Below are 19,782 nucleotides of genomic sequence, written 5' to 3'. Positions count from 1 at the left end.
CACTACCTCCAGAGAACCTTCCTCCCCTATGGACTGCAGAGTACATCAAAATGATGCCATGGCAAGGCGGGCGAGGAAAAGACGACGCTGTTATTGGTGCTCAGGAAATAGGAGCTGGTCGGAGCTGAGGGAGCTCAGAAGTCAGAGGCAGACTCGATTAGATGTTTGGAAACGTGCCCTTGCTTCATCTTTGAAGACTCAGCTTTACAAATCTGAGGAAGAGAGGTAGTCGGTCGTGTTGACCTGTTGGCTCTGATGTATTTTTCCGACGGAGGGACTATGAAACGCCTTTTCAAAGCTTACTCTCTGATGCCTTTTTTAGCCAAACAGAAACAGTAACAACAGTAATTTTAGTTTACCAAGGCAGCATTAATTAAATGTGTAAATACATGTGAGCTTGCTTTTCTGGAGACTGACACTGAGATGACAGCTGCCTAAAGACGACATTTTGGCGTGATGTCGGAAAAATAATTTATTTCAGGAACTCAGGAAGTTTTTCGGTCAAAGTTTATTTCTTTACTTTGTAAATCTCCACATAAAGTCTACTTACGACCTGTTTCCTCCATGCTGTTCATGAGATTTTGTTGCTTTTGTCAGCTGAGTTCACTGAGGAGGTCAATGAAATACAGTAGAAAGTCATAGAAAAGAGCTAATTAGTAGAACTTGAATTGTTTGCTGTATTACACAGTAAAAAAAATGAGACATCACAAAATCAGTCTCATTAAATTAGGCCTTTTCAAAGCTTTTTTTCTTTCTTTACTATAGATCATTGGAATAAATTTGTTTTCCAGCCCAACAAAGCATATTTGTGGGTCAATTAGTGCCTGATAAATACAAGAATAAATGTCATTTTGCAAAACAAATGAATATAGAGTCAATGAATCTAATTTGACTTCTTTTGGAAAGTATCTTAGCTGACGCTGCTTGGGTTAATTTTTTTTTTTTTTTTTTTTTACTTCACAGTTCATTTTAGAGGGATTTAAAAACTTGTAGGAATATCGTTTTCTATGAAATCGCTTACTTTCAATTTGCGTCTCAGAAGTTATGTCAGTAACAAAAAGTCAGTGAGTTAAAATTATCCAGAGATCTGAGGAGATAAATCATATAAGCCCCGTACTGTACAGGAGCAATGTGGGAATTTCCATTTCCTCCCAAGTCCCGAAAAAGCATTCCTGAGTTCACTTCTGTCCTGTGATGATAATCACTAAACCATTGATCATAAAAAGAGACAGCCTGCTGTATTTTGTAACACGAGGCCCTAAAAGAAGCCTGGAGCTCACTGTTTTTATCTCATGTGGTATCTTTTTTTTTGTCCCACCAGCAGAACGGGGCGGGGGCGGGCTAATAGTGTTAGTTTAACAATCAGTACAACAATTTTCACACGTGGCATTGTTGCTGTGATTCTTTATTAATCAGTGGCAGGTGTTCCCTTCACAGCTGGTTAACTCGGGTTGATGTGGAAGGCTGTCAGGCTTCATTGTCTGCCATCGGCGGCTCCAGTCTGTGCTGTATGTGAGCCGAACGCTCTGCATTCCTGCCACATCACACAATTCAGACGCCACAGACATAAACAGGCCACCTGGCTGCTCGCGGGGTATAAAGACCTCGCTGCCGCTTTCTTTACACACCTACCTACAGATGCTACCTATTTGTTATGCGTTAGTCATCTGAGAGGAGACAGAGTAATGTTAGTGTGGTAAAATATAGATAAAATTGACTATAGGGTACTAAAGGAATAAAAGAAAAATATAACTTGCAAAATTGTTTATGTGTCTGTACATTTATCATCGACTTTAAGTGAGACCAATGTGCTTTATAAGAAGATGTGTAAGCTAGATATAAATGCTTCTGAAACAGCAAGCTCTCAATAAAAATGCGAAGGAATATTTTGGGAATTACATGCTGTTGTTTTTTTTTATTTCCTTTGTTGCTAATTGTTGCATTAGATGATCTATATTGCTGTTTCTGCAGCGTTGTTCAGGCTATTAGAAACATCATTCATTTTGATGGCATTTTGTCAAAAACAGATGTTTAATAAACAGTGTCATTTAAACTGTGACCTGTAGAGGGCTTCAGTATTTTTACAGTTAATGCTCACATTTGCTGCTACCGTAAAAATAGAAGGCAGACGTTTTCAGTTTAACATGTTCTCTATAAATCAAGACCTGAACTGTTAATCTTGGAGGAGCTGACTCACCTCAGGAATAACTCTGTGCCAATGATTTCCATCAATGGCTCCTGTATAACAAAACATGCCATTTTCATGGCAGCTAAAGGGAGTCCCATCTCCATTTAGCTGGCAGAGCCTGTTTTGGTACTCCAAATATTTTCCTTCACTTTCCAACTGTTTAGCTCTGAGACTCTGCATTTGCCATTTGGAGGGTCTGGGATTTTGGCAGGTTTTATTATACTGCATTTCCTCCTCTTTAGCTACATCACAGCGTGCAGAAGAGGATGGTGTTATGGAGAAATCAGAGCGACAACGCTGTCATTGCGAGTTTGCATGCATGACAGTACCTGGCAGCAATTGTAAAGCCTTTCTATCTTAGCTGTTTAGTTGTTGTTATTTTTTTGTTGTTGTTGTTGTTGTTGTTGCTTTCTTTGTCACAGTTCTTCCTTGTCGCTGTCATAAAAAAGCAAATACTCCAGAAGCTGCACTAACCTATGAAGACCATTTCTCTTATTCATCTTTTACTCGCTTTTCCACACAACTGATGTCCATCAGTTGGAGAAGTTAGACAACAGGCCAGCCCCCCCCCCCCGGGTCAGTTAATTTGCCTCGGTAAAATAATTCTTGGACTCCTGCTATTAATCCCCCAAAATATAGATATCTGCAGTTTATGTGGTTTTCAATCGCAAAGCCCCTAAAAAAAAAAAAAAAAAAACTGTCTCAGGCCATCCAGTTCTGGAGCTGATGCAGCATGCAGACATCACTGGCTAAGTGAAGCATAAGCCTCCATAGAAACAGCATTCCCTCAGATGTATTTGAATAAGACATGATGCCAGTTTATTTTTGTAACATCCCCCCCCCCCCCCCCCCCCCCCCCCCCCCACCCACCCACCCCCCCCCCCCCACCCCAGACTGTTGGCAAGCAGTGGAGTTGTGACTAACCCTCTTCCAGTTTCCACATTAGGCCTAAAAAAAAAAAAAAAAAGGGAAATGCATGCTGTTCAGATGATGTCAAGACCGTAAAAGCGTACATTTATCAAAACAATATTTAAATATTTCACACATGATCAATAGCATTACAATGTGAAACACAGCAGTTGTATACTCAGGCACACTTGACTCTAAATAAGGAACAACGCCACACGCAGCCACACCAAGAATCTTTGTAAGGCCACTGGCTCTTAAACCATGTCCAAACTGTTTTATTTAAGCCTGGCTAACTGTCTTTGAATCATGCATGGTGGCGTGATTGAGAAAAGTGAAGAGCAGCGGTTATCGTGTTCGCTGAATTGTCCTTGTCTTTCAGGTCTGGATCAGGTGCTGCCTGTCTGCGTGAGTAGACGAGGCAGAGGAAGAGGAAAAGGACATGGTCGGCTGAAGTGACGTGGACGATGCCACCAACAAGCAGCTGGTCCAGTATGCAGTTTGAATTTCCCAGCTGTGCATCACTTGTGGTGCCATAATCCAGTTATAACTGTGGGTAAGTATCCAAAGCCTTTTTTTTTTTTTTTTTTTTAAAGATATAATAACAACAGTCTTTAAATTCTTCTTTATAACAATCTGGAAGATGTTTCGTGAGGCTAAAAAACACAACCTTAATGATTTCATTTGAAACGAGAACATTTCATTATAAATGGGAAGGGAGTAGTTGTTTGATTTCACCCATATTCTTGCAAGTCACCCAATGTCATATATGCGCAATGTTAAAAAAAAAAAAAAATTTTTTTCCTACTTCTCAGTAATAAGGGCATATTTACAAGGTCAGTGGAAATGTTTATTCTGTTGAAGGATTGCTCTCATTGATCTTTGGAAATGTGTAAAATAACTGAAGTTGAGGTTACAATGATGCACTCTTGTTCTTCATCTGTCGCTTTTATACAATTAAAGCTTTTCCATTATTATAATATTTTGGGGTTTTTTTTTATGGTTTTTGTTTAGCAGTAAGGGGCAGAGAGCCCAAAAGGAAACAGAGAGAAACAGAGAGAGGCAAATGACCTGCGGCATAGATCTCCAGCCAGAACCGAACCAATAACATGGCACGTGCACTAAAGCACCCACACAGCTTTTTACTTCACAAAGCACATACAAATGACTTCTTTCTTTCTTTTTTTTTTTCCATGTGATGCTAGAAAACGACGTACTTCCAAAAACATGACTCAAACAGAGATATTGGCTGGGTTTCTCATCATACAGGAGCATGCACAATAATAGGACCTTAAATCACCTGTCCAGTGAAAAACAGGGGCAGTAAAACTACGCAGAACCAATTCCTTTATCAGTGAAAACCACTTATATGGTGTCGGCTCGGTGTCAGAATTGTTCCACCTGATGACGGGAACATTAGGGGTGTATTTATTTACAGAGCTCAATGAATGCAATTGGCTTTTTGCAATTGCAATTATTTTAAGACTCAAAAGACTTCCACCTTCACCCAGCACTGGGAGAAATGTGATGACTTGTTCCCTCGAGTGTAACGCCGAAATGACTGCACTAAACACCTGTGCTTGCATTATGCCTTTCTATTTTTTGCCTCTGTTTAGTTGAGCAGATCAGTTAATAACAGCATTTTTGCAGCGGTGGCTCAGTATAATTCAATATAAACGAGCTATGTGGGCATGAAATAGAGGGGGTGGACGCTGAAAAGTAATCCAAAATCTAGCAAATATAATTACTCAGACTTTGTGGAAAAAAATGAGACTGCGCGAGCGGCATTAATGAAATTACTGCGGATTGTATTTGGGTGGATGGTGTTGAAGGAGTGAGCTTATTTATCGAATAACCCACACAGCAGACTTATCATGGGTAAGAGGCTTGATTTTTCATTTCATTGTCAGAGCAACTTCTTGCAGACCATTGCATGAAAATAATAATAGTAATGATAGTCAGAGGGAAAAATCGTTTCCTGAATAAGGAACACATTTTCTACACAAAATATTAAGAAAGAAGTGTCAGCCCTCTGTCCGGGTCCTTTTTTCTTTTTTCTTTTTTTTGCATATTTAACCATATAAATTTGGGTTCACTTTGATGTTGGCTGAATTCATTTGACGTTCACAAACAAATACATTTTTACATAATTAGAGACTGAAGCCCCTCCCCTAAAGCTTAGCAACAGTAACTAGGCAGAGTATTTCTGCCAAGCTGCTTGTTGTTAAACTTTCACTCAAAATCAAACCATTCAGGACGAGTGGAGGCTTTTTCCAAACTGGGTCTTGAATACTATCACAATTTACGGTAAGAAAGCTGATTTGACACATAATTTATTCCTGCGAGTCAGCCAGAGAAGATGAAGCTGAATCAATACATGATAATAGTGCTGCCTCTGTGCATTTATGTGCAAATATCCAATGGCATTATAAAGAGAAGAAATCTATATGTACTGTTTAGATAGAAAACAATCAGAGGGTGTGCAATCTTTAATCCGCTCACTGTCTTTTTTTTTCCCTTGACAAGCTTCATATTGGTGATTTATTTACTTGCTTGAATAAATGTTTGCTAATTTATTCATAAAATCTGTTATTTCAGCCAACAAAATCATGAGAAACAGGCAATCTGGCTTCTGCCTAAGATCAGGGACGTGCCATTTCAGAAATTACAGACAAACAGTTTTGGATTTTGAATTTAACTGAATTGAATTAAATCTGCCTCGATCATTGCTCAAAACTGACGAGCTGGGCGAAAATGTGAGGAAAGGTCTAGGAGGTTAGCTAAGAGTCGTTTCAAGAGATGTTTTACTGTATCCGGAAACGGTGATAACAAGTGACAACAAAACATTTACACTGCATCTTTAAAGGACGGATGAAGGAGTCATCGTCCGAACCGTTAAAAGTAGCATTAAGTTAAGAGGAAGGAAAACAAAACTGAAAATTGAAAGAACAAAAGAGCAGAAATGATTTAGGAGGGGCTGGAAGCTGTTGTCTGTTTTCTGGGGTTTTCGTTGACCTTTTATGTGTACTTGTTTTATTTTGAAGTCTCTGACTTAGCCTTGTCTTCCTGTCAGGTTCTTTGCTGCTTGTACAGTTGTCTTCCCGGCCCTGATGTGTTTCACCTGCGACTCATTGCTCTCCTTTGTGTGTATAAAAGCTGCTTCCGATTCCTTTTGTGTTAGATTTTCTTGCCTTTTGCCGGGAGTCTGCCGGTCTTTACCTCTGAGTGGTTCCTTGAGTGTAGGGCCGGTTTCTTCTTTCCGGGCCTCAGCTGATCAGATGGCAACGACCCCTGCTCGGGAAAACTGACTCATTTTGCCTGAATCCGATTCTGTGTCTGTAAAGCATGAAAGCATGAAGCATAAAAAAAAAACAAAAAACAAACAACCAGCATCATTATTCAGTGTGTTTCTCTGACTTAATTAAGGAAATGCATTGAATCTTTCCCCTTTACTGTGCATCATATCTGCTACTTTTCTTCAGTGTTGTTTTAAATCAAACTGTGCGCCACAAAGAACATTGTTTTTTTAAAGAGCAGCTGTAATATTTTGGTCAATGTGAACTAATTCCTTTCATGCTGTAATTAGATTTTTCAAAGGGAAACAAAGCTGAATCAAATTATTCGCACCCAGAGGGAAGGGCTCTTTCGCCAAAGAGTCCACCCGCAGTCTGGTGACGGTTTCCTGCCATTTGGCTGGTGAATAGTTTCATCACTGGGCATGAAGTCACGTCCCCGATCTCAGCGATGGCACCGATGAGCTCACTGCGTTGACAGACGAGGAGCTCCTGCTCTGCGGCCTCCTCTGGTGGCTTCGACCTTCCTCGTGTTGCTGACATGCTGAGTTACAGTTTGAAATCAAAGTCTGCAGAAATGTGCTCAGTCCTTGTCTCTCTCTTCATGGAGGCTGTGCTGCTGCTGCCTCTAGTGTGAAATGACAAATAATATTTTAGACAATCACTTTTTTTTCCACTCTCTTAAGTCTCTTGAGTTTTTTTTTAGTTTTCACAGTTCAGTCCTGAGAATGTGACTCCTATTTGCTGGTAATTTCAGTATGTGCGGTGTGAGTTATTTGTCTAAAACCGTTCAGGTTTCGTTTGAACTCCCGCCTGCTATAAAATTCAGGACAATCACAACTCAATCTTTCTTTCTTTCTTTCTTTTTTCTTTTCTCTAGGTAATGCCGAGCCAAATAACCAATCCTGGAGATGCCGAAGAGAAGAGATATTCTTGCCATTGTGTTGATCGTGCTACCCTGGACTCTGCTCATCACCGTTTGGCACCAAAGCGCGATAGCTCCACTCCTCGCCATCCGCAAGGGTACGCAGTGCTATGCACTTCACTGGCAATAGCAGACCTGAAGTGGGTCCTTGAAACGCACTCTGCACTTCAGGTTTAGACAACAGTTCGCTCATTTAGAGGCACTCACAGCCTGAGACCATCGACTTCATCAGATTTCGATAACACTTGCTCGGTCATTGTAAACCTTTTCAGTTTGGATTGTTTAGAAGTTACTGTGGCATTCACAGTCTCATGCCATTTAGCAGTTTTTTGTTTTTTTTTTTAATAGCATACTTAGTTTATCAGCTGACTATAGTTAATCGTTCAGCTCTGTCCAATCTGTAAGTTTATTTCCAATGGCTGCCCAGTACATGCAGATCAATGTCTTTTCACGACGCTCAGTTTAGCCACTCATATGCTTTGGCCCATCAATCCACGTTCTTCCATACTCACATATTTTATTAACACAAGCTTAGATATTTCTACAACTTGGAAATTAATTAAAGAGATTGGTAATCAGCCAAATTAAATAATAAATATATTAGCTCAATCAGCTGCAAGGAATATCTTACATCCACATGTGTCATGTCCTCATCGGGAACTTATGAGCCTTCAATCATCCTCCATAGACCATAAAGCAACAGCGGGAAATGTAAATGTAAAAAACGCTGCAGAGTAAACAAACCCAAATTAGACCGATAACAAATCAACAGAGCGCTTTGCCCTTTTCTTATAATGTCATGAACATACAAATAGGGGTCAGCAAAACAAACTGGTTTGTACAATCGACCTGAGGTGGCCTGGACTGGGGATATTCTCCAAATTACTTTATTAGCCGATAAGCCGCTACTTTTTTCACCAAATATGAATATTTTACAGTGATGCACAAAGTGATTTTGTCCAAAGTTAGGCGTAACAAAAAAGTAAAATATCTTTTGTCACTGTTATCTGACCCAGCTCAGCTCACTGATGCTCTTTAAAGAGAAGCTAGAGGGTTTTTTTTTTTTTTTGGCAGGATGCTTGCTGGCAGCCTCTGCTGAACAGCTGGCCATCAGCAGATTGTGTTAATCTACGTGCTGCAGAGAAATCCTCTTTATGTTGGAGGTGCAAATGGAGCTCGAGCACAACAGTGACAAAGATTGCCATTACCTGGGACACAATGAAAAGAAATTTAACAACACTGATGAATCTATAATCATAGTCTATCCAGGTGCCAAAAAATCTGAGGTTTGTTTCTGGAGTGATTCACAACTGTTTACATGTAAGTGTTGAGTAAGTAGTCACATTTTTTAAAATGACATAGTGCCATAAGTGCAGAGATATTTTCTAATCCTGAGTTGTGACTGACAAATGGCCACTGATCATAAAGGCTGAATAATAAGAGTGTCTCTTTGGGCCATTCTCAGGCTTTCCCAGTGGAAAAACTCTTTTTTTTTCTGCCCTCTGCCTCATTTTTAACACCCCCTGAAATTTTTGTTTTTCACTGACCTTCCTCTCACGCTGCTGTGGCGATGCACAGATGCACTCCGGGACGCTGTGACATCACCGCTGGGTGTGTTTACGGGCGCTGCTGCTTTTCACCTTGGTGTTCAGTGATTCTTTAGACAACGACACATAACCCAAAGCTCCCTAAAATGCAGCACACGGTGACTTGAAGAAAACATTTGTGTGTTTGAAAACGGTATGTGGTTTTGCCTCCACGTGTGGCGGAGGTACCGGTGGCATCAAAGAGTTTTTTCGTGCACATATCAGCAGATATATATATAAAAAAATGCATGTTAACATACGACTATACCGCATCATACTACACTATACTTCAGTAAACTATACTGTACTATACTACAAGATACTGCCAAAATAGGCAACTTGTACAAACTACTATACAATACTTTATCATGCTATATTTAATTCCTTCTGCTGATTTTTTCGTTAGACAGGATATCCCAGGAGCTCGGTTCTTACCTGCTTTTTCTCACTAACAGCTGAACAGCTAAACAGCCACAAAAGCTTTCAAACTGCAGGACTCAGCTCGCAGCAATCAGAGCAATTTTATAGACACTTAGGCATCTCTGAAGCAAAAATGCATTTTAGCTGCAAGAACTTACACTCCCTTAATTCAGCAAAACACAGCAATGTATCACGGCTCATGTTAACCGAAGTAAAACAACACGGCATGCTGTGGTAGTGGATGGTGAGGACGTGGGAGTCTGTGCTGGGGTCGGAATATGAAATTAGGGCATGTCTCCTGGATCCACACACATTTTTCTTTCTTTATAAAGAAAACCCCAAAGGAAACAGCGGGGGGGGAGCAAGCCTCATGTCGCCCCTCCTTCATCTTGCGCTGTCTCTCTGTCCATCAGCTGTGTTATCCTCTCACGGTGCTTGCTTTCACTTTCCGCAGCCTGTCACCACCTAGTAAAAGAGATCTTTATCATTCCAGAGAGGCTTGCAGTCCGCCACCAGCAGCTCTCAGGTACACTTTACCCCCATTGGGTTTAAGTCACCTGAGGCAAATATAACAGGGTCAGCCCAAGGTCGCACTAATGCCTTACTTCTCCTCTTATCCCCAAATCTGCAGATGATGGAGTCGAGGGCAAGAGGGAGGCTGGAGGCCAGGTGCAGGACTCCAAGGAATACTGCGCCTCAGATAAGGACATTGTGGAGGTGGTGAGGACAGAGTACGTGTATACGCGGCCTCCACCCTGGTCCGACGTTCTGCCCACCATCCACATCATCACCCCCACGTATAGTCGACCAGTGCAGAAAGCAGAGCTGACGCGGCTGGCCAACACCTTCCTCCATGTTCCCAACCTGCACTGGATCCTGGTGGAGGACTCCCAGAGGAGGACGCCTCTTGTTACGCGGCTCCTTCGAGAAACTGGGCTTAACTACACCCATCTAAATGTAGAGACGCCCAGGAACTATAAGCTGAGGGGGGACACTCGGGATCCCAGAATCCCTAGGGGGACCATGCAGAGGAATCTGGCCCTGCGGTGGCTGAGGGAGACGTTCAACGCCAACAGCAGTCAAGCTGGAATCGTCTACTTTGCTGATGATGACAACACGTACAGCCTGGAGCTGTTTGAGGAGGTTAGTGCTGATATACTCCATCCCTGCTGCTGCCAAATCGTAAAACAAACGATTATTTTATTTGTGACAAAACTAACAAGATGCCAGCAAGACAAAGCACACCTACGCTTGTTTCTCCATTATGAAATACTAATTAATTGCTATTGTGTGATTACAGATATTTATAATAAACACTGGCTAATGTGCACACACGCACAATTAGTTATATTAAATGCTCCCATTGATGTGTAGTTTGCTTAAAAAGAGTCAAATCTATTGCTTCGAAAGTAATTCCAAATTAATACATGAGCATAATAAACAGTAAACAGTTTATTTCTGACTCTGAAACAATATTCAAAAACTCTTCAAGCTCTGTCTGCCTTTTAAACACTACACTACACCTTGACAGCCTCCTGAGTTTCAGAAAAACAAACCCAGAGTAAACTGAGTTTTTCAGGGGTTTCTGGGAAATTGAACAATTCCCAGCTGAAGCACTGAGGGCAGCTGATTCCACCTGTTTGGAGAGGTCTTACAGAGAAGCGAGTGGGATTGCTCAATAAATCGACCGGGACAGACAATATGAAGATACATTTAAAGTGGCACAATCGGTATATGATCGCACATTTCCCAGCCACATCTGTGGAACGAGGTGCCGCCCTTAAACAATAAGTTCTCAGCTTCGTGAAACATTTTTTAGCTCCTAACAAGCATAATCAGTGATGTGGAACTAGTCGAGAGAAGTTTGGGCATGTAATCAGAACATCTCGGGCCATCCATCTTGACTCGAGGTGAATTACCTGAGAGGACACGGTCTGGGTCCTCGGAGTATTAGCCTCAAGTCTTGTTAGCAGTGCAGACAGGTTCTGCAGTAAATGCAGCGCCGGGTATTGACGGGGCCTGTCATTACCTTTCTGTGGGAATCAGGTGAAGTGCTCCATCTCCCTCAGAGTCTCTCCATCACCTCCAACAGGCCTATTTATGGATGGGAGCACGGGCCCGGGGGTGAGCGGGGAGAGGCGGGGGAGGGAGAGAGAGAGAGAGAGAGAAAGTGACAGGCAGACAGACAGAAAGCAGACAGCTGACTGAAACTAAAGGATGGTTTGCCAACAGCGCTGTAAAATTTCCGCAGTTCAGCAGCTTCATCAGCTTGACAACAGATTGGCTCATAAGTAAATTATTGTTTCACGCCATCACTTTATCCCGTTTACTGTAAAGCGACCTAAAGCCTTTTTGTTTTAGAGCAGTGCAATAGCTGTTAACTCTTAAATATACAAATCTAGTTCCATGCTGATTAAACCACGAGGATAACAACAAAATGAATATTGTAACAGAGACAAAACAATAATAAAAGCTTGCTGCTGTTAAAACCAAAGTTAGGTGAGAGTGGAGACAGTTGTTACCCAAAAAAATGTTTTGTCCAAAAGCTAATAGCGTTAAAATTTAATAAAATTGTGTCGGAACCTGATTATCCCCAATTTATGCGAATAATTGTAATTTAATTTTCGAAGGCATCTCACAGTTTGTAATATTGTAGTAGGTCGACAGTTATAAACTAAATTTGCTGATGGATCACTTTTGCTTAACAACATGGTGGTATCTGTCCTTCACCAGAACACAGAATAAGTGACGCAGAGATCGTAACACAATTTGTGACACTGCCATTAACGTAAAATGTGTTTTTCATCTTCGATTGTGTTTTGCCTGCTTGCAGTACTAAGACGGACACTGAATACTGCCGAGTATCCCATTTAAACACAATATAATTAGCGATGCCATCAAAGCGATCTGAGCAATTGTCACAAATTGTGCTTCATTACATTTTCATTGAAGTTGCAGAGTGAAACCTGTATCGTTCCTTTCAGCTTATTCAGTCATATTTCAATAACAATAAATGTGAGCAATGAAAAGAAATGTTCAAATTAAAAGGTCAAGGCCTGTCACAGATTTTGGACATTAGCGTCACACTTTAGCAGCTGACATGTTAGTTAAGCCTAAAGGTAGGCGGCATTGAATAGACTTCATTGCTAACCGAGCTTGTTGGGCAGAACTTTCCCAGCAGCAGCAACGAAATGCAGCGCTGAGCAGCGGGAGTTCACCTCAGATGACGTCACACAATAGTTTGCAGTCAGGGGGGAGATAAAAAAAGAAATCCTGACAGGAATTGTTGCAATTAAACTTCTATCACAGTGGTGCCACAGAGGACTTGCAGTTGCTGTCACCTACTCATATTCACAGTGTTAATCAGTCTTCTGTTCCAGCACCAACTAATGCACACCGAGCAAACTCAATGAAGACTAATACAAAGAAATAAAGACATAAGGAAAGCGATGTTTTCTTCCCCAAACACAATTGTTTCAATTTTATTCCAAAAGTAGAACAATATTTAGAAACGTATTAATATCTATGCTCTTTGGGCCTGCAACAAGCAACTGTTTTCATGATTGATCATCTACCATTGATTTTTCTTTTTATTCATGCTGAATGTGAAATATTCTGTTTGAATTTAAAAAAAAAAACAAAACGGTAAAAAATATTTGGTTTATAATTGCATGATAAAGAAAAAGGGAAATATTTTGCAATGTTTGACTACCAAGAAATTTGGCAGTTACTTACTTTTTAATTTACTAACTGACTGTAACATTTTTATTCATAGAAGACCCTGGTGTGTTTCATTTCTGTTCAAAATACATTGCCTGTATTTCCAAGCAAACTGTGATGAATGTCAGCTTTGGTGTTATTTCCGATGAACACAAACTGAATAGTTAGCAGAAGTGAATGAAACCTAAACAGATATCGGGGCTTCAGTGCTTTTGTGTCAACACATGCTATAAATCACTCCAATGGCGGTGATGGATGACAGCTTGTTTTATCTCCTTCACATCCTCATTTAGTGATTACTGTACCTGGATGCCAGCCTTTGTTTCCCAGGAATAATTTGTGATCTCTTTGAAACGTGGTCACTTCATCGCTGTGGGCCTTTCCTAAAATGGGCCTTGAAATTGAATTTAAATCTGCAAACAGACACACACATTCATTCATTCAACCGCTTATCCATTTCCATCTCGGGGGGGGGTTGCTGGGGCCAATCCCAGCTCACATCGGGGGAGGGCGGGGATCACCCTGGACAGGTCAGAGACCAACAACCACTCACATTCACACTCAGATCTACAGACAATTGAGAGTCACCAGTTAGCCCGAACGTCTTTGGATGGTGGGAGGAAACCCACGCAGGCACGAGGAGAACCTACAAAGTCCCCACATAAAGGCCCCAGGCAACCTTCTTCTTGTGGGAAACCATCGCTAACCACGATGCTGTCGCACTGGCCCAGACGTGCACAAACAAACTAGGAAAAAAAAAAAAACTATGTTGGGTGGTCACTTGCTTGGCTGTCAGTAGAAGAGGGATTTGTGCTGTTTTACTGATATTCCCACCAGACACAGCAGGAATTAACACTAATTTTCACATTTTAAGTGTGGATGGGACAGTGACGAGCCTCTTGACATCGCCTGCAGAGTCCCTGATTTGTGTTTCCTTTTGATTTAAGCTAAACCTCAACTGGCGACGGAAGCAGGCAGGTGATATTGGAGCAAAATGGTGAATAGATTCAGCGAAGGCTTGGCTACAAAATACCTGGCAAGAGTTGAGACAACACAGAGATGGTGCTTAGGAGCTCCAAGGAACGGCTGCAGTTTATTTTTAAACCATACCCAGGTGTTAATATAGGGACCTCAATCAGAAAAAAAGGTGCTGCTGGAAAAAGCACATGCAGGACGGATCACAGAAAAAAAATTATATCATGAGAGACAATACACGAAAAAAAGAAAATTATGGAGCACAATTTTGTGCATGAGTAGTCGATCACGCTTCCATTTCATTAACACACAGTGCTCATTAGGACCTGCCATTCTGCCAAGTCTTTTCTGGATGCCTTGCACTGTTGTTTTCCCTAAAACTCAAATTTGTGGATTTCCATAAGCCCTCAGCCCGCCTCATGCTGTTCAAACTCTGCTGCTCTTTGATCCCCTAAACTGACCACACAGCGGCTCATCAGATCTCACAATCTAACACAGCCAATGCACAGAGATAATTGCACGGGCTTGGCGTGAAACGTGTTATAAGCACAAGCAAACTAGATCTTGCGTATGGATTGTTCCAGAAATGTTCCAGGCATGCTACACATAATACTGTTCATGTGCTTTTAAAAAGCCCTGCAAGACACATGCATCATTATTTTTTTGCATTTCATGAACTAAATGCTATTTCGAATCTTCCTCTACCTTCATTATAAAAACTGATGTTTTCTGACTGCAAATGGCACTCACTGAGAGGCAGACAAAGAAAAGGGCATCAAGATAATTTGATGTTGTGGGGACTAAAGGATTAAAAAAAAAAAAAAAAAAAAAAAAAAAAAAAAAAGAGGAGGGTGGCGGTGTTCTGCCTTGAAGGATCTCCTCAACTAACCAGCAACCTGATCCACTTGCTCTAATGGTTTGGCTCTTGCCACCATCCACATTTTACTCCCCTTATAGATGGCTGTGTGGAATCATGTCATTGCAGAGCAGCTGCTGAACTTGCCTGCATCAATTAGTGTGTCAGCTGCACATCACACAGTGACTCGGTCAACGTTCAGCATCTCTGAGAATGAATAATCACAGAAGCTCTGGAGCGCCTCTGTCCATGCTCTGCTGCAACGCTGCCAACTGATGCTGAAGTAACGCATCCCGTTGTCATGTCCGCATTTTCAAATGACTAATCAGCTCTCTCCCCTTCCCCGTTTCCTCTTCCTCTTGCTAGATGAGATCGACAAGGAAAGTTTCAGTGTGGCCTGTGGCCTTTGTGGGCGGCTTGCGCTACGAGTCCCCCAAGGTCAATGCAGCGGGAAAGGTCTACGGCTGGAAGACGGTTTTTGACCCCCACCGGCCCTTTGCCATCGACATGGCTGGCTTTGCCATCAACCTGAGACTCATCCTCTTCAAGCCACAGGCGTATTTTAAGCTTCGTGGGGTGAAGGGAGGCTACCAGGAGAGCAGTTTGCTCCGGGAACTTGTCACACTCAACGACCTGGAGCCTAAGGCAGCCAATTGCACTAAGGTAATGGGCTCATTTTAAGTGTAATCCTGTTAAACAGCTTGAAAGGTGCAGTTAGTAGTTCAAGGATTTGCAAAACATTTTTGGGGGGAAGGGGGGTTGAAGGAATCAAACCAGCTGTAGCAAGTACATGAATGGAAAATGGAAAAAGTGTCTAACGGACTCACAAAGGACATAATGAAAGGTACAGTTTTCTGGGACCAGTTAGTTATTTGGTCATCCAGCTAAAGAGGAGAAATCTGAGCAGTACTAAGATTAGCAAACGTCTAAGCAGAGACGCAAAAACTAATTTCAGGCACTGATTTAAACCTGCGTTAACAAGCAGCTCCATCTACTGAATAGATGAGAAGCAGGTAGACCACAGCCTCTCTGCAAATGACTGTCTATGTAAAGCCCCAAAAAAGACATAAAAAAAACATTTGTAGAAATTTTAAGGTATATCCAAATCGCTCTTTACAGTACTTTGGTGAATGGGGTAAATGGGGCTGTAGCTGGATGTAACACAAATATAACGTGAAACGTTATATTTGGAGGTCTCAACAACACCAAAATAGACTTCACTAATTAAGTCAGATTCAGAAGAAAGAAAGCGGGAAAGGGTTAGGAAAGGAAAGGGAAATCCACAAGCTAAATTTTCCACATATATTAAAAAAAAAAAATCGATATTTTCTTGCACTGCCTTGATGATGCAGAGAAGAGCGATATGGATAATGGAGATGTGTCATAAAACTGACATCCTACGAACAAATGAATTCATTAAACTACTTTCAGCAATTCTCCACGACGACGCTGTGAAGAAGTCGCTCAGCGTTACGTAGACTTTGACACATTTTCAAGGTGATAGCCGGGAGATTTTATTATTGGACAAAACCCAGCGAGCCTTCTTTTAAGTCTTCGTGCTAAGCTAAGCTATCAGTTTCCTAGATGGATAGTCACACGGGACTTGCGTCAATCTTCTAGCATCCAACTCCCATCAAATTAAGCTATTTGATCACTGATTGGGAAAATATACTGCCGGTTGCTGAAGCTTCCAACTGGCTTGATTAAGTTTCCTGCAGGAGGAAGAAAAAGAAATCATTCAACCCATGAGGCTGCTGGTTTTTGCACATCCTCACCTATACTCCGGTTCAGCATATACCAGGACAGAAATCAATGTGCTTCTTAGCCTGAATGCTATGAAATACATGATGAGGTTCGATTGGTCAGAGTGTGAGCCGAGTAAAATTTGTTGCTGAAAAGTTGGATATCATTGATTATAATTCTTGATCCGCTTGGGCTGGAGGATAACAAAGGCGGCAGCAACATTTCTTTCCGTGTCCACTCCACTCTTCCTGCTCAGAGCCCTCGGTCTGGGTCACTTCACTGAGCCTCTCACTGGGCAAAGAGGAGTCAGCCAGAGGGCTCGAGCTCGCCAATATCCACACCACAATCAGGCATACACACACACACACACACACACACAGACAAAGAATGAGAGACAGAAAGAAGGGAGAGGAAGGGAGAGCAAGAGACACTTTCAGCCAGCTTTTTCTCCGGCTCTCCTCTAGCCATTCACACGGGTAAATGAAAAGAGGGGATTCAGGGAATGGCTGAGAGAGCGGAATTGGAGTTTTTGCAGGGTTGGGGGTGTGGGAGGTGTGGGGTAGGCACATCACACAGATTACAGATGAGCGCGGGGCCGGAGTGAAGGGGTGGCAGGGAAAGAGGAAAAGGAAGGGCGGAGGGGGAATAGAAAGTCGTGCACGGGCATCTCTCTTTCTTATAATGTACCACTTCAGACACCAGGATGACTATTAACCTCCCCCTACACCTGAGCAAAGTGGGAGTGGGCTCCTGGCACATTTCAAACACGCTATGCATAATTCATGAATGCCGCTACGGCGAGATGAAAGGAAGGAGGGTTCTGACACAGGAGAGAGGGGAAAATGAGCTTGACACTTTCATTTTTTCCCCCTCCCCTATTCCCCTCGCTATCCTTTTCCTGGATGTTTGTCCGATCTCTGGGGCCAAATCAAACCCGTATGAAAGCTCGGTCGCACAATAGAATACCCCGAAGAACTTTGATAAAGAACTGTAGAGCTACTGGGAAGGCGGAAAGCTTGCACATATTGTTCTTTGAATCATATTCAGTCATCTGTCATTTGAAAGTAACCATTACCCAGTGGTCAGAGGAGGCAGAGCTGAGAGAACTGCGTTATGTTATTATATGTAAGATAACACACTCCTCTTCCCTCCCTCCTAATGCAGGGTTCAGGCTGAAGTGGTGCTCTTCAGAGTGCATGGTGGTGAACGGTCGGATCTATGAGCAGGATTGAATGTTTTGAAGAACATACGGCGGAGTGGGAGCTCAAAGGGAGAGCTAAGTGAATGGGAGCATTAAGGGAACAGCATGATACTAATATAACGGTGTGTTTTTCTGTTTTCAGATACTTGTTTGGCACACAAGAACTGAGAAGCCTGTCCTTGTGAACGAGGGGAAAAAAGGATTCACAGACCCCAACGTGGAGATATGACCCCTTTTCTCCTTGCGGTAAATAATTATGCTTTAAAAAGAATAGATTAGCCACTATCACGGAGCCCAAGCAACCATTTTCCATCAATTTCATTTTTAAATGAAATTAATTCAGAAGTGGAAATGGAATGATGATGATCCTTTTCATCTCGAAAAAGCAGGCGTTTCTATTATTTCTTGCATTCATTTGTGCAATTACAAGATAGATGTACTTTATTAAATGTCACCTATGGAATGAACAGGCGCAGTGAGCAGAAATTTCACCCCAGCGTTTCAGCATTTATTAACCCTTTATTTTGCAGGTGGTTGACCTCGGACCTGCAGAGGAAGAAATCTGCCAAATTTCTCGACAACCGCAACCAGCGCTGATCTCCCAACTGTCAGAAAAAGAGGAAGTGGGAGACCTTCAAAGGAGGATTCAGTCCTCTCATCTGAATAAGACATTTCTCAAAAACTGACTAAAACTACAAATGTATCATATTAAAGCACAGATTTGTAAGAGTTGGCGGCTCTTAGTTAGCATTGACGTGCAGAGGAGACGCGGCAAGGACGGTGAGGTCAGGTACGGGCAGCCGTGACCTGCAACTTAAGCTGACGCGACATTACAAGCTAACAAAAGAGACAGCACAACATGAAAGGCATGCAGCCAGCGAATTTCAACCAAACATGCCGGTTAAAGAATATCCTTCATTTCAAAGAAAAAGAAAAAAAAAAAAAAAAAGAATAAATACATGAAAAAATATGACCTAAAAAGACATTGAAATAAATAAGGACGAAATGAGACGCACTGTCTGGACATGGTACAACACAGATCCTGCTCTTGGTTTTAAGGACACGGCCTACATCATCAGTCTGGCTGAAAACACTACTCCAAGGACAAATATGTCTCATGTGGATTTTCCTCTGAGCAAACACGAACATAACAAGGGAGGGGATGTTCTTTTGATAACTACGAAGTGTTTGCTTTTATTTAATTTAATTGGTTTGGGTGTGGTGTGTGCAAGCTGCTGATTTACTTGCTAGTTCAATACTACTGACTCTTACCCACATTTACTCTTGGGTTATCATTGTTCATTTTATAGTGTTAGTATAACTCATGCAATTAAATCCACGCATACACTTGGAAAGAGACTGCTGTTGGAAATGTTCCCTTTGTTCTGCTCGGGAGCTGAAATGTTCACGTATACCGTCAAAATCCTAACACTCTTAGCACTTAAAAAAAAAAAAATATACGCAAAACAATGTTCCTTTGTGGCAACATGTGTAAATAGTACTTCAACATGAAAACAATCAGCGAATCGATGACAAATTTTGACAAAGGCATTGTAATTACTGTATTTATATGTAAAAACGAAGAAAGAAAAAGAAAAAGTCTCTTCTCGCCTGGTGAATTCCTCACAATGACACGGGTTCCTGCTAAATTCGACACATAGGAAGAGCACACAGCACACCAACCCTTTCAATTGGTAATTGAAACAGTTTCTCACATTCAGAAGACAAGAACATCACATCTGCCTCGTGAAAAGGCTCACAGACGCCGAACTAATCCTCGTTTCCCTTCGCATTCAGTGTCGCTTCTGACTTTGTGGGGAAACGGCGTGTCATTTTCGTGAGTTAATCATTTCTATGCACGCTCATATACATACATGTATATGTGCACAAGCCACGGGTTAACAGGGGTCAGCTGTCTGCAATGATTTAAAAAAGAAAATCAGGATGACACAGCATCACAGCCCGTTTG

The 19,782-nt window shown here is 41.8% G+C and overlaps 1 protein-coding gene across 3 annotated transcripts in view; it reads left to right on the top strand.

The window, feature by feature from the left end:
• The window catches only part of b3gat1a (beta-1,3-glucuronyltransferase 1 (glucuronosyltransferase P) a), a 67,077-nt gene extending 47,776 nt beyond the window's left edge, over positions 1-19,301 (top strand). For 2 of the 3 annotated variants that reach the window (XM_029517457.1, XM_029517458.1), the window contains 7 exons: positions 3,477-3,650; positions 7,268-7,410; positions 9,773-9,844; positions 9,950-10,461; positions 15,236-15,532; positions 17,956-18,059; positions 18,344-19,301. In XM_029517457.1, the coding sequence (XP_029373317.1) occupies positions 7,299-7,410; positions 9,773-9,844; positions 9,950-10,461; positions 15,236-15,532; positions 17,956-18,042 (1,080 nt within the window). In that variant the 5' untranslated portion in view covers positions 3,477-3,650; positions 7,268-7,298 and the 3' untranslated portion in view covers positions 18,043-18,059; positions 18,344-19,301. The remainder of the gene's footprint in view (positions 1-3,476; positions 3,651-7,267; positions 7,411-9,772; positions 9,845-9,949; positions 10,462-15,235; positions 15,533-17,955; positions 18,060-18,343) is intronic. The other variant, XM_029517459.1, reaches the window with a different exon arrangement.
• Positions 19,302-19,782: the final 481 nt, after the last annotated feature.

Source organism: Echeneis naucrates, chromosome 13 (assembly GCF_900963305.1).
Source record: "Echeneis naucrates chromosome 13, fEcheNa1.1, whole genome shotgun sequence".
Taxonomy (NCBI): Eukaryota; Metazoa; Chordata; class Actinopteri; order Carangiformes; family Echeneidae; genus Echeneis; species Echeneis naucrates.
This window is presented reverse-complemented; position numbering and strand designations above follow the sequence as displayed.